The sequence below is a fragment of the Phytophthora cinnamomi genome (genome assembly GCF_018691715.1).
Source record: "Phytophthora cinnamomi strain GKB4 chromosome Unknown Contig67, whole genome shotgun sequence".
NCBI classification, from domain to species: Eukaryota; Oomycota; class Peronosporomycetes; order Peronosporales; family Peronosporaceae; genus Phytophthora; species Phytophthora cinnamomi.
Genome location: NW_027151000.1, coordinates 40,480 through 54,255, shown reverse-complemented (window position 1 = coordinate 54,255; position 13,776 = coordinate 40,480). Strand labels below are relative to the sequence as shown.

General features: G+C 54.9%; 7 protein-coding genes across 8 annotated transcripts; 3 read left to right on the top strand and 4 right to left on the bottom strand.

The window, feature by feature from the left end:
• Nucleotides 1-698: 698 nt before the first annotated feature.
• IUM83_09310 (Protein phosphatase PP2A regulatory subunit B) lies at nt 699-2,552 on the top strand (the record flags this gene model as incomplete). 2 transcript variants are annotated; one of them, XM_067933740.1, is made up of 7 exons in its annotated part: nt 699-882; nt 963-1,069; nt 1,146-1,444; nt 1,535-1,611; nt 1,693-1,857; nt 1,940-2,100; nt 2,190-2,552. In XM_067933740.1, 7 exons carry the CDS (start codon nt 699-701, stop codon nt 2,550-2,552), a joined length of 1,356 nt encoding a protein of 451 aa, XP_067786690.1. The 2 variants fall into 2 exon arrangements, with proteins under 2 accessions (XP_067786690.1, XP_067786689.1); XM_067933741.1 differs by having other exon boundaries at nt 1,146-1,611; nt 2,057-2,100.
• Nucleotides 2,553-3,769: 1,217 nt separating this feature from the next.
• IUM83_09309 (Dynein 18 kDa light chain) lies at nt 3,770-4,480 on the bottom strand (the record flags this gene model as incomplete). Its single annotated transcript, XM_067933739.1, has 5 exons — nt 3,770-3,954; nt 4,024-4,098; nt 4,167-4,244; nt 4,311-4,354; nt 4,416-4,480. 5 exons carry the CDS (start codon nt 4,478-4,480, stop codon nt 3,770-3,772), a joined length of 447 nt encoding a protein of 148 aa, XP_067786598.1.
• Nucleotides 4,481-4,652: 172 nt separating this feature from the next.
• Nucleotides 4,653-6,859, bottom strand: IUM83_09308 (Malonyl-CoA decarboxylase; the record flags this gene model as incomplete). The annotated part of the gene is made up of 9 exons (XM_067933738.1): nt 4,653-4,796; nt 4,883-5,323; nt 5,391-5,550; nt 5,625-5,661; nt 5,725-5,872; nt 5,938-6,081; nt 6,161-6,307; nt 6,405-6,523; nt 6,583-6,859. The coding sequence occupies 9 exons, from the start codon at nt 6,857-6,859 to the stop codon at nt 4,653-4,655; spliced, it is 1,617 nt and encodes a 538-aa protein (XP_067786597.1).
• A 169-nt stretch (nt 6,860-7,028) lies between these two features.
• On the top strand, nt 7,029-7,879 carry IUM83_09307 (uncharacterized protein; the record flags this gene model as incomplete). The annotated part of the gene is made up of 3 exons (XM_067933737.1): nt 7,029-7,051; nt 7,286-7,385; nt 7,466-7,879. The coding sequence occupies 3 exons, from the start codon at nt 7,029-7,031 to the stop codon at nt 7,877-7,879; spliced, it is 537 nt and encodes a 178-aa protein (XP_067786583.1).
• Nucleotides 7,880-8,133: 254 nt separating this feature from the next.
• IUM83_09306 (ras-related gtp-binding protein) lies at nt 8,134-9,631 on the bottom strand (the record flags this gene model as incomplete). The annotated part of the gene is made up of 8 exons (XM_067933736.1): nt 8,134-8,207; nt 8,285-8,711; nt 8,785-8,901; nt 8,990-9,095; nt 9,177-9,243; nt 9,352-9,381; nt 9,468-9,537; nt 9,620-9,631. 8 exons carry the CDS (start codon nt 9,629-9,631, stop codon nt 8,134-8,136), a joined length of 903 nt encoding a protein of 300 aa, XP_067786594.1.
• Nucleotides 9,632-9,854: 223 nt separating this feature from the next.
• IUM83_09305 (uncharacterized protein) lies at nt 9,855-10,637 on the top strand (the record flags this gene model as incomplete). Its single annotated transcript, XM_067933735.1, has 1 exon — nt 9,855-10,637. One exon carries the CDS (start codon nt 9,855-9,857, stop codon nt 10,635-10,637), a length of 783 nt encoding a protein of 260 aa, XP_067786599.1.
• A 2,051-nt stretch (nt 10,638-12,688) lies between these two features.
• On the bottom strand, nt 12,689-13,731 carry IUM83_09304 (acylpyruvase FAHD1, mitochondrial; the record flags this gene model as incomplete). The annotated part of the gene is made up of 6 exons (XM_067933734.1): nt 12,689-12,760; nt 12,832-13,149; nt 13,224-13,289; nt 13,357-13,429; nt 13,519-13,623; nt 13,703-13,731. 6 exons carry the CDS (start codon nt 13,729-13,731, stop codon nt 12,689-12,691), a joined length of 663 nt encoding a protein of 220 aa, XP_067786595.1.
• Between the last annotated feature and the right edge of the window lie 45 nt (nt 13,732-13,776).

The following is a 13,776-nucleotide window of genomic DNA, read 5'->3' as shown; positions in this document are numbered from 1 at the left end:
GGTGCTCGTCGTCGTCGTCGAGAGCCGCAACAAGCGGCCTCGTTGCTGCACGCGGCGACAGCCAGCAGGTCGCCAGCCTCATTCCTACTCCGCGAAACGCATATCTCGGTCGTCCCGAGCGAGCGCCATCCCTAGGGCGAGGACTGCTCCAGCCACTCGCCCGCGTCGGCTGCATTGCGGCCTGCCAGTGGCAGCGGCGTAGTCGCACTGGCGGATTGCGGGCCGTGACCGCGCGCCCGTTTATGGCCCCGGTCTGCTTCGATTTTTGCGTTAGCGCCGCTGATTGGCAGAAATTGCGCTCTGCCATTCGCGGAACAAAAGCGCGATTGAAGATCGCGATCGTCTGGTCCGAGGCGCAGTCCGGGTCATCGCCGTCGCCGCCGCCGCCGCCGCCCGCCATTGCGATCTCGTCTCGCCGGCGCCGCCGCAGCGCAGTCTCTGCCCGTCAGCGTCCGCGCGCTTCAGCCAGCCCGTGCCGCGCGGATTTGCCGCTCGCCTTGAAACGCCGTCGCCTCAATCCCCGCCCGGGCCGCCGTCCATTCCTAAGTGGTCGCGCCTGCCCGTCTGCAGACACCCGAGAGGCGAAACCCCCCTCGGCCACAGCGCGAAACCACCGCCAGGAGAGCGCGAGATCCTCCGAGAAGCGAAGCAGCGCAGGATCCGCAGCGCCGCACGAGAGCTCTTCCTGATCCTTCTGCATGACGCAGGCCACGGACGTCGCCGCCGCGGGAGAAGAGGCCCGCGTGGGAGCGCTCTCCAGAATCAAGCACACCAACGCCGCCGCCGGGCTCGAGGTCAACATGGCGGAGCCCACGAGCGAGGCCGAGGCCGAGTGGGGCCAGGTCTTCTCGGCCGGCGAGAGCGCCCGCAGCTTCGTGGAAGGTAAGAAAGAGACGAAGGAGGAGGACGGAGACAACAGGGTACTGAGGTGTAGTTCTCTCATCGTGGGTGATGTGATGCAGCCGAGGTGATCTCCGCCATCGAGTACGACCGCTCGGGAGACTTCCTCGCCACAGGCAACAAGGGCGGACGCGTCTCCATCTACTGCCGCCACGGGAATCCAGCATCGGTCAGTTCTCTTGGCGCCTTACAGTTTTTTCTTAATGGTGGGTGACAGTTTCCCTAACTATACCCTCGTTAATCAGAACCAAAGCATGTTCAGCGGCTCCAACGACCCGCAGTACCAGCTCTACACCGAGTTCCAGAGCCACAACGCCGAGTTCGACTACCTCAAGAGTCTCGAGATCGAAGAGAAAATCAACCAGATCAAGTGGTGTCGACCATCCAACGGGTCCCAGTGCTTGTTATCGACCAACGACAAGACCATTAAGTTGTGGAAGGTCCACGAGCGCAGTGTGCGTGAGGTCACCACGTTCAACGAGCAAGGCCTCGCGCACGTACCGCGGGCGAATATCACGCCGGCACTCATTCGTCTACCGCACACGCATGTCCGCGGCCACGTGACGACGTCCACCGCGAAACGCATCTATGCAAATGCGCACACGTATCACATCAACTCGATCGCAATCAATAGCGACGGAGAAACTTTCATGTCGGCGGACGACCTTCGCGTGAACCTGTGGAGCTTGGGTAACTCCGACCAAAGCTTTAGTACGTGCACATGTTGATGTCACCTGTCAAATGCGATTGCAGCTGCTAACTCAATGTTGCGACAAATGCACTAATGTGTAGACATCGTGGACATCAAGCCAGCGAACATGGAGGAGCTCACGGAGGTTATCACGGCTGCAGACTTTCATCCTACACACTGCAACACGATGATGTACAGCACAAGTCGTGGGTCCATCAAGCTTGGGGACATGCGGCAGGCAGCGTTGTGCGACTCCTACTCCCAGGGTTGGTTTCGATGATTTACTCTCTTACTGAATATTGACTATTAACCATAACTACTTACTTCAATGGAAAACAGTCTTTGAAGAACAGGAAGACCCTGAGGCGCGAAGCTTCTTCTCCGAGATCATTGCGTCCATCTCGGACATCAAGTTTTCTCCAGACGGCCGCTATATCATTGCGCGCGACTTCCTGACCTTGAAAGTCTGGGACATTAACATGAACTCACGTCCAGTCCAAACAATCAATGTAAGTTGTGTCGAGGTGTTTATTGAGTGCTTTACTCTGCTTTGTCTCAAGAATGCCACTTATCATGCCGCAACTGTTTTTGCCATTAGATTCACGAGCATCTTCGTCCTCGGTTGGGAGACCTGTACGAAAGCGACTGTATCTTCGATAAATTTGAGTGCGCAGTTAGCGGAGACGGCAACAACTTCATCACGGGCTCGTACAACAGCGAGTTCCATATTTATGACCGCTATGGGCGCGCCGATATTTCGATCACACCGCGCACCGCACGTGTGAGCCGTCGCCACTCCATGCCGCAGCGAGGTCTCGCACAGCAGATTGCTGCGATGCCCGCTCCGGGCGATCCCGACGCATTGGATTTCTCGAAGAAAATCTTGCAGACTAGCTGGCATCCGTCACTGAACGAAGTGGCTGTCTCCATCCGCAACAGCCTTTTCGTATATGCCTCCTAAGCAATTCGAGCGTGGCGTCGCTAAAAGAAAAGTAGCAGTGAAATCTCCGGCGGTAAGAGAGCACAACCTGGTAGTGGGACTCACACCAGCGAACAAACTCCTGAAGCGCAGCCTCGATTGAAACCACACGCACACATTATTTGTTACTGGAGCTGATCGAGGTTTGTGTAAGCGTATCAAGGGAAATATCACGAACAAGTATATCAAAGAAGTTGGTTCTTTTACATTTAGTTTATCATTGCAAGCATGCATCATTCTAGCTACAACTAAAGATTCCCAACGACGCGAAGGTTGACTGCGACAATTTGACTTCGTGCACTTGAATGCTGTTTATTATTTCTTTGTTGCGTTGATATCGTTTCGGTAGTCGTAAGCACACCACGAGCACCGAAAAATCATGCCCCCCCCACAGGGCTCTTCAATCACGTTTTCTAGCGAAGAGCGACGTGTCCACAATGCAGAGCTTATACGAGTATACAATTACGAGGCCCTATCTACTAACTGAAGCAAATGCGCTTTGTATTCGTGTCCGACAAAGCGTCAAAGGCAAATTTGCTGGTTCATGTCAGAATCGCTGCTATCGCATATCCCATTTACAAGATTTAGTTGTTATTAAAAAGAAAAGTTAAATTTTGGTCTACTCAAGAATCGACTCCCTGACGGTTTGCTACAATTTCTAGTGATGGTCAAATCTATCGTCATGTTGTTTTGTCTCTGAAAGATTGTGTGGGAATGCTAGATGTGAACACAATTGTGCTGCCCAACGTCGACCGTCTAATGAGTTGTCTACTACGACAAACCATCTGATATGGAAGAACCACAACTCTAATGTGCGTGAGATCACAATTTACAACGAGCAGGAGCGTAGTATTACAAGAACAGGGACATCCGAAGCTCGTTTTTACAGATCATTGCGTCAATCTCGGATATCAATTTTCTCCATGCGGTCAATCAGTTCGCCACAACAAGCACGTCGACACCAGGCTATGGGCCGTGGACCACTCAATGCCACATCGAGGCCTGGAACAGCAGATTGACACTCCAGACGTTAGATTTTCTAGAAGAAGGTCTTGCTCACTGTAGTGTTGTGTTAGTGCGACGCCAAATTAAAGACTGAAGATCATAGTCAATAAAATGCCTGCTGCGTTGTCAGTTTCTCGAGTTGTATGATGTTCCTCACGAGTTGTTTCTTGTTTGCTGTTTGTTGAAAACTCCCACTAGGTCAGGATAGCTTTGAACTCGTCGAACTCAATCTCACCGCTACCGTCCACGTCCAGTTTGTTGATCATCTCCTCGATGTTGATAGTCAGTCCGAAGTCGCCCTTGATGATTTTCACTAGTGTCTCTTTGCGCACAAATCCACTTTTGTCGGGCTTGCCACCACAAGCAACGAACGCGTCAACTGCGCGTCACGTATCATGAAAATGTGAATGCTTATGGTAATAACCTACAAGAAGTTCATTATACGCACTCATATCGCTGTCGTCTTCGAACATGGCAGCTCGATCCTTTTGGTTGTCAATCACCTGTAAGAACTCAGCGAAGTCTACCACAATCACATGAAATACACTGTTAGACCCCAGTCAAGCCAAATTTGAGCTAGATGACACCGACCGATAGCGCCACTCATATCCTCGTCCACCTCGCTGATCATTTGAAACAACTCTTCTTCAGTTGGTTGTTGTCCCATCGCTACAGCATAAAGACATTCAGAAATTGGCAAGAAGGCATCGAAGACCCCACAGATACTTCGTTTACCTTCCAGCACTTGCCGTAACTCCCACACATCGATTGTGCCACTCCTACACGATACCTATTGGATCAGAGAACAGTCGAAGTATGACCACCTGTAAATGCGCTCACCGATCCTTGTCGAAAGCAAGGAACGCTTCTCGACAGGCATCAATCTCGTCTTGCGCCAGGACCATGGTCGCTTTGACTTCGCTCGACTCGAGGCTCCTCGATATATGACCCTTCACGGAACGCCAAAAATGACTGCACAATAACTGTCGCGATTGTACTATGGAAGGTGTCAAGGCAAAACTTTCAATTCGTTCCTTCAGCTCTGACACTGTACTACGTCCACCTTGGCACCATTGTTCAAATAGTGCGCGCTCCGAGAACCTGCTGCGGCTGAAGTCCTATGGGGATGGTGTTGTGCAGCAGATAGTTTTCATTATTGGCCTCAACATGCGCCAGATCATACTTGTAGTTGATCATCATGCCAGCGCTTTGCGCGAGGCCCTGGAGAACAACATCAATTTGACAAACAAGTAGGATATGTAAAGAAGAATATGAAGATTAATGTGCATCACAGCTGGACCACCTACCTTCTTGGACAGATCAGCTAACCAGTTGATTCGCTCGAAAATTGCGCCATTGCGAACGTGGAAGTTCGTGACGGGGTCCAATGCCTTCCCTCGCTTCTTTTCGTGATAAATGTAGCGCGCACCGAGCTTCAGCATTATAGGCTTTAACACTGCCACTAGATCAGGATCTGCACTCCAGTCATCAACCGAGAGCGCGTCCAAAACAATCGCCACGGCAGTCGAATCCGGTTGGGCAGTGATGTCGCGCTCTTCCAAAACATCGATCAGAGCATCCAACTCGAGAGGTGATACCAATGACTCATCCTTTTTGAATCGCTGGGTTTCAAGCCACGGCATAAATTGTGGCAAAGGGCTCAGAGTCGCAAACGTCTTCAGGTGCGGGTGCTCCGTCTTTAATGCTTTAGCAACCTCTTTGATGAGAAAGTTGCCTAGGTCCACACCCTACAGTCAAGACATCGGTCAGTGTACATGTTCAATCACACCGCGCTCTACAGGTGGCAGCCCCTACCGACAGGCCCTTTTGCGTTGATGAGATGGAATAAAAGATTGCAGCTTTCGCCTGAGCTGCTTCTGATAATTGTTCCGTTTCGTCGCGAATAGACTGCATACTGGAGGCGATCTCTTGCATCAGCGCCACATGCACAAACACCAAGGGCTCATCTGGAATACTGCACCGAAAAGACGCATGTTAGCTACGACAGAGCGATACGTAACCACGCCTGATTCACGAAGATCTTAATACCTTGGATGAAAAAATGCAAAGCATCGCCGTCCATTGCCTACCAGCATAAAAGTCTTCGTAAGGTGGTGCGTTCTTTGCAATCAAGTGTTACGAAGCGTACCTAGACGTCGTTTTAGCTCAGCGATCGTGCCAACTGGATGGACAGCTTCATAACGGATGATTTTCTCCAGTAGTTGACCAGGAGAGCGCTCGTATGTCACGCGCTCCAACTTCAGGAAACCAACACTAAACCACGAAGCCAGAAATTGCTAGTCAACAGGTACAGGTAATAAGTAAAACAAACGTGTCAATGCCCAAGACGTGGAAGACTCACTTTCAAGCTTGCATCAAGAGAGCGAAGCGCAGGTATCTCGGAATGCGTGGCATTCTTGCGCAGAACTTGCAGCAGGTCCGCCCGCAAATGCACTAAGAACAGCATCCCGTTTTCTCGTTGCGACAATATCTGCTGGAAGAAGGTCTACCAACAATTGCAACCACCCCAAGGTTAGCCAGCCACCTTCGGCGAGAACGAGTCCATGCTCCCTTATCCCCCTCACCTCATACAGCGGCGAGAGCGCGTTCCGCAGATTGCGGAATGTGCGCAGGAACCTCTCCACATTCTCGTGGTCCCAATTAACCAAGCCACTACGGGCGTCCTGCACGTTGGCTAGGTTCTGCTCGAACTGAGCGGCACTCTGCAGGGCCTGCTCGGCATCAGAAATACAGCAAGAAAACAGTGAGCCACACGAGGCAACAGCAACATTAGCACTGGTCCAGTAGCCAACGAAGCTCTGTGCTCACCACTGCCGGGTCGATGTGCAGGTCCTGCGCCAAGATGAGCAGGAACTGCTTCTTCTCGTCGATGTCCATGCCCCGGTACGTCGTGCAGAGGCTCTGGATCACCACCTGCGGCACGAAGTCTGCCCCAAACAGCCATTAATTGAAGCTCCAGCCTCCTGCCTGCTCCCTACAGACGCACCGCCCGTGTTGGCCTTGGTCTTGACCACCTCCTGGATCAGCTTGGACAGTTTGCGCTGCGCCGCGGGGCTGCTGAGGTCGACGCTGCGCAGGAACGAGGACTGCTGGCGCTGGTGGGCCACCGCCGACTTGCCGTCGCTGCTCGTGGCGAACAGCGCGCGCGGACACTGGCGCTGGCCTTGCAGCGCTAGTCGGGGAGGCGCCTGGGCAGTCAGAGAGCTGCTCGTGTGGCGCCGTAGCGCTCCGCGCGCCGCCCAGAGGCCGCGCACCAGAGCCATCGTCTGTCCGCCGTCGGGAAGCTCTTCAAGTGACGACCAAGCGTGTGGGACACGCGTTGAAGTTCCGTGTCCGACTCGATCTGCCGCGTTTGGTGTGCGCCACATCTTGGATTTCGACGCGCATGAGCAAGTCTTGCATTTCCGAAGCTCTCCGCTCCTTCGTCTCTCCATGATGCTGCGCGGCGGAGTGAGGTACTTGTGCGTGTATCGAAGTGCGGCGAAGCGCGGCGTTAGCTCCGGCAGAAACGCGCGCTCGCTGAGCTCCGGCGTCTGGAGCGGCGGCGTCTCTTCCTCGTCCTCGTCCTGGCCCCAAGCCCCGCGACCTGCTGGAGCCGCCGCCGCTGCGTCGCGCCGCCTGTCGGGCTTCCCGCCGTCGATCGCTGTCGTGTGCGGCTCTAACTGTGGCATGGTGCGCCTCTGGTCCAGTGGCAGAGCGTCCAAGGACTCGCAGGAGACGTCGCCGCTCACCGGAGGAGACACGGCGTCCTCCTCCTCTTCTTCTTCCTCCGCCTCGACGCCCGTCAAGGTGCGCACTTTCTTTTGTTCCTATCCCCACAGTGTCACTGGAGCTACAGGCGCTGACGATGTATTTGTGCGCTGCCACAGGGCGGGAATGAGGCCGAGAAGGAGCTGGAGCAGCCTGGACAAGAGCTGCAGCCGCAGTCGTGGCGCCAGCGAGCTAAGACGTTCGCCATTGAGTACGGTCGCGTGGGCATCTGCACGCACATTGTGCTATCGCTACTGTCGTTCTCCGTCATCTACGTGGGCGTCTCGAGCGGGGTGGACGTAACTGCTATTCTGGACTCGGTGGGCTTGTCCTCGAAAGTGAGCGACTCGACCACCAACTCGGCCGGATCCCTGCTCATCGCCTACACGCTGTACAAGGTGCTGGCCCCTGTCAGGTGGCCACTGACGTTTGCCGTCACACCGGTGGTGCTACGGGCGCTGCGGCGCAGAGGATACATGCTGGCTTCGACCAACTCGGCCTCCAGTCCACCACCACCGCCACCTTCTCAGTAGCTTGATTGAATGTATTTCGTCCTCAACGAACGAACGCTGCAGAGACTGCAAGATGGTCTCTTGGCACGTATATGGAAGTAAAGCTTTGAATCGACTAGAAGCTGCTCGTCCATTAGATTTAGCATCAGTCAGTTAGCTGGCACTCTTGTCTTTTTGCAAGACATCTTCTACCATGGAGCACCTCCCTGCTGCAATGCCCTTGGGCACTTGATCTTAACTGCAAATACCACGCCACAGTAGCATGTATCTGCAGCTTAGCTCGTCTGCTGCACATGCTCCTCAAACACCGGGCGAGCCGCCTTAATGTTCAGGTGGATCGTCGCTGGCTCTGCTCAGGCAAGTCACACAGAAGGATGAAAAGTTAGTAAAATGGCTGCATATACGGAGACGTACGCAAGTACTTACGGATCGAGTCGTCGGACATAATGACCATGATATACGTGTTTGCGGTGAAGAAGTCGATGAAAGCCGTGAAGTTGGAATTGCGCACCTCCATGCCCTGGAACTGCGCCTGGGTTTTACTGCAGCTTAGCTTGAACTGCTTGATAATGTTGCTGATCTTTTCGAAGCGGTGAATATCGCGGTGGTTCGTGTGCGTGGCGTGCGAGATCACGAGGAACGTCGCACGCTCAAACAACACCACCTCGTCAGCGCTGCAGATGGAGCAGAAGCTGTTCAGGTGCTTCTCCAGGTCCTGCATGTTCGGGATCAACGAGTACACAATGGAGGACCACGCCCGGTACAGCGTTTCGTCCCAGATAGACGTCCCGAAGCACACCGTAGGGAGCTGGCCCGTGCGCGCCAGAATCATCTCCTTCTTTTGGTTGAACACCTGCACACCACGAACAATCCAACATCAGCACATCAGCGCATGCTCCGCCTCATAGTCTGCAGTCACAACGTACGCGCTCACGCTGGTCCTCGGGGACAAGATCCATCTTGTGGATCAGCACGAACACCTTGGCGTTGCTCGAGTTCTGGTCAATGGCCTCCAGGCAGCCGTCAAAGTGAGCCATGTCTTTCTACAAATGGGAGAAATCCGTGCAACCAACGCAAGGGGTCAGCTCGAGGTACTGCAACATGCCCCGCTAAAGCATCAGAATCCCATACGTCGATTTCGCGGCTCTCGATGTCGAACACGTAGATCAGCAGCTCCACGCTGCGGAAAATATGGTCCCGCTGGCTCTCGAAGTAGTTCTCGTAGAAGGCGTCCTGACTGCAACGCCCACCATCACGACGAGAAGCGTCAGAGTCAGCAACCATAACTTCATCACACAGTACCCTCCCGCCGTCGTACCCGCCGCAATCCCACAGATTCAGCACTAAGTTGCCCAGGAAGCGTACGTGCGAGTGCTCCACGTCCACTGCAGTCCAGCAGCAGCATCAACAGCAGCCGCCAGAAGATAAAAGCTCCGTTAAAACCTCTAATTGGATCTCCTCTCGTCAGGGTGTCCACACCCCAAGCCACGTACGCGTGGGTCCCAGTCGCATCGTATCGCGCGCTGCCATTCCACAACAGAGGCGTAGCGGGGACGTCAGTGAGTTGCCGCGATTGCATCTCTGGGAGGCAGCAGCGGCCTCCCCGTACCCAGGTAGTTGGCGAAGATGATGGAGCGCATGGACGTCTTGCCCGAGCCGGACTTGCCCATCAGCAGAACCTGCGCACAGCACATGTCCTCGGCCATTAGTGGAAGAAGCAGAGGGGCCTCATCGAGCCAAGGCAGCCGTGGGCCCACGCACTTTCTTCTTCATGGCGGCGGCGACTGCGGCTTCCTCGTCGCTCGATTCGGCAAAATCACAACTGTTCTAAATCTAGTTCATACAAGTATCAGAAAAAGAAATAGGATTGTATATTTGGAATATGTTTGGAATTGTCTACTGTTCGACCACCGAAACAACTTCAACCACTGCAACTTGCATGTATAATTAATTATAGGCGAGCCCCAGGCTCCATCCAGCGCCGTGCCATTGCGCCATGCCGCTGGCCACCAGCCTCAAGCCGCCGCCCGCTCTGACCTCCAAGCCGCGGGCGCCGCCGGCCGCCCAGCCGGGGAGCGCAGTCGCCAAGCGGCGATGGAACGAGCCACCTGCAGACCTCTTCCCTGCTGCTGCGACGCCGCGGACGGCATCGAAGCGGACGGAGCGTCCGGCCATGGCTGCTGCTGACAAGCACCTACCAGATGTGGCAACGCCGCGACAGGATCCTCGGGAGCAGTTCCGAGCCGCCATCACCACAGCTGCAGCCGCCCCAGCCACTGCATCAGGACGCAAAGACAGCTCGACGGACGCCCAGCCGAATAGCAGCAGGAAGCCGAGCCCTGGAGCCAAGGTAGCAGCGAAAGAACAGCAGCGGCAGGGGGTCATGGCCAGCCCTCCAACAGGCCGAAGGCTCTCGCAGCCAATGCCGCTTCGTCGCGCCAGTGACGGACACCAACATGCCGCCAAAGCCGATGCCATGGACGCAGCCGAGAAAGTCGGTAGAACGCCTGTCACCACTGTTTCGCTTCGAGCTGATCCGAAGAGGCAACAGCTTCTGGCACGCGAGGCGGAGTTGCATGCAATGCAGACTGAGCGTCGTCGAGACTCGCTTCATAGCGCTCAAGTCCTCAAAAGCCTGCGGCGGCAAGATGTTGAGGCCGATGATGTCAGTCCGCTGATCGAGATAATCTACTGGTCACCCTTCGTGGAGGTCCGGCGCGACGCCGCAGCTGCAATAGCGTCTCTGAGTCGCAACAGTACGTGTTATCTGGTCACCTAGCGATGGTAGCTCTCTGACATCTCGTCTTCTTTCACTCCGTTGCATGCACTGTAGCCGCAAACTTGGAGCTTCTTGACGAAGTTGGCACACTTGGCGCAATTCTGACCATGCTAAGTTCACCAGTGGATCGCGAGGACTCGGGGATCTCGCATGACTGTGCGCAGGCGCTTGCTGCACTTGTCCGGCTATCCACTATCAAGACGAAGCTTCTCCAGGCACCTGGAGGTATCGACTGCGTCTTCTCCCTGCTGCACACTACAACAGATCAAAAACTCCGCCTTGCTGGCTTCGAGGTCGTCGCACGCCTAGTGACGACCGATGAGTGGCGCGAAGCAGTGGCCAAGCGTGAAGGTTTCGCCTTCATGTTGAACTGCTGCTCTGGAAGTGATGCGCCGCAAAGTACACGAGGTGCTGTGGCTGGCAATACACGAACGCGAACGCTGGCGGCCTCTGTGCTTCATCAGCTCGCGGCTTCGTGCGACAACAGAGTGCTCTTCTATTACTCTGGCCACTTCACAACGCTCTCTGGGCTGCTGCGGGATCCTTTCCTCGACAAAGATGCAATCTTCCGCCGTGAGTTGCTGAGCTTCATCCATTTGCTCTTATCTGAGGCGGAGAATGCTCGTCGATTCGCATCGCTTGGGCTTTTGCCCTGCGTTCTCAGCGTTCTTGGCCGCGGATCATCCTGCGCAACGAGGCCATCCCTTCAAGTGAGCTTGCTGGTGGTAGCGATTCTTGATGCTGTCGCGAAGGATGAAGTTAATCACGAAGCACTCGTGCAAGCTGAAGCGATGACACGGCTTGTTCATCTGTGCTTCTCTACCAGCGGCGGGTTCCCAACACCTGATCATGATAGCAAACGCCCACACACTGCGGTAACAGCACCTACCCGGACTAAGGCGCCCGCTTCGCGTCCTGGATCTGCCACATCATCGCGTTCTCGCTCGCGCTCATCTTCCATTTGGCCAGCTTCCGAAGCTACAGCGATTATCCGCGCGGCGCTTGGGATCTTCTGCGCAATGGCGCGCAACACCGCCAACCGAGAGCACGTGATTCGATCGAAGGTACTGGATCACATGGCGGCACGCGAGCTATACGCTTCATCCGACAAGCGCGTTCGGCGTGGAGTTATCACGCTACTTACGCTGTTGATTTGCACCGAACGGAAACGACGCAAAGAATCCAAGCAGTTTGCAGCGACAGAAGACGACGTACCTCCAAGTGCGCATGATTCTCCTCGCGGATCAAACCAAACTTCAGAGCGCGACTACCAGCACTACATTGAGCTTCTTGCGCGCGGAGTTGTCAAGTGCTTGTTTGGAATCTTGGCTGGAAATGACTTCGGCATGAAAGTGGACGCGTTGGGAGCACTTGCACAACTCACGCACGATGCACCTTCCCGTCTAACGTTGTGCAAGCCTGCACTTCTGTCGGCATTGGGGCAGTTCGCTTTTCACCCACTTGCCTCTACAAGACTTCATGTAGCTCAGATCATCGCCAATTTCGCCGAGCGTCCGGAAAATGTACTGAAGCTGGTCGACGCTGGACTGCTACCTGTACTTGTAAGGTACGTAAGCCCGGTGAATCGAGGCCGCGCAGTTGGGCACAGCAGCGACAAGCGTCTAGGTGAAGCTTTACTTACCGAGGCTACGCGTGCACTGGCCGCTGTATCGGAACTGCACGTGGCTCGCTCAAGACTGGTAGAAAGCGGGGTGCTGGGAGCTCTCATGCGGCTGATTAGAGCACCATCAAATCGACATGAGGTGCGGTCCTACGCCCAGTCAGCAGTTCGTAACTTGCGTCATGACGCTGCCGCGCTGCGTATTCAGGCAATCTACCGGGGTTGGCACGTCCGTTCGACCTTTTCTGGTTCTAAACGTCGGCAGAACTTCCGCAAAATCTCCATGCTGGTCGAGGCGGCAACAGCCACAAAACAACGTTAGAAGCAGCCAAGTATCGCACCAAGTCGGAAATGTCCGCAAATCGTTGATTGCAGTATTGCTCGGCGCAATTATTCGGCAAAAGTTAATACAAGATGCCCGGGCGGACATCTAAGCCTTGTACACACGCGTTTCAACTGGGAAGCGCACGTCGATCAGCCCGGTAATACCTGCAGTGATCACCTACAGGGGGAGGGGCATAACCACTGAAGTAAGATGATGCACAAATATGACCCACGAGCAGATACACATACGCTGTTAGTCGGGACAGGACCCACTCCTTCCGGCGTGCCGGTGATCAACAAATCTCCTTCCTCCAGCGTCATGATGCGGCTCACGTAAGAGATCAGAAACGGGATGTTGTGCACCATGTCACCAGTGTTGCCGTTCTGACGCAGTTCATCGTCCACCTTGAGCCAGAGGTTCAGGTCGTGAGGCGACGGCACAGCCGACTTGGGGATGAAGTCGCTGATGGGCGTGAAAGTGTCGAGGCCCTTAGCGTGCGTCCACGGCAGTCCCGCCTTCTTGGCCTTCGCCTGCAGGTCACGCGCCGTCATATCGATCGCCAGTGCCTGGCAATAATAGAAACGTGTCCATCGTCAGGGAAGGTAATCGTGGTGGGACTCTCACAACTGTCACCTCATACGTAGCCAGCAACGTGGTCCATGCTGTCACGCTCAGCGATATCCTTGCCGCCCTTGCCAATCACCACCTGCAAGAAGATAAACACCACTTTAGCTCAAGTTACGCAAGAGAACGCTATTTGATTGGGAACTTACGCCGAGCTCCACTTCGTGGTGCACCTCGCCGATTCCGGGGGGCAGCAAGACACTGCCGCCGTTGCGCACGTAGCTGCAGAGTCGTCGTCACCACACGGTACACGAACTTCAGTATGTTTCATCTCAGAGTCAAGGGCAGTTAGAAGTGAAATTGCTGCCGACCTAGTGGTGGGCTTGAGGAAGAGAACGGGGTCCTTGGGGGCCGAGGCGGCGCCCATTTCGCGCGCGTGGGCCTCGTAGTTCTTCCCGATGGCCACGATCTTCTTGCTATTCGGCAGGGGAACACGAACGTGATAAGGAAGGGTAATATATTATGGACGTCCTGTCGCCAGTGGCTGGGGCGCACCCGAACTCGACGAACTGCTTGGCCTTCATGGTTGATCCGAGGAGGGCGAGTGCTGTCGGACGTGTGCAATGCGC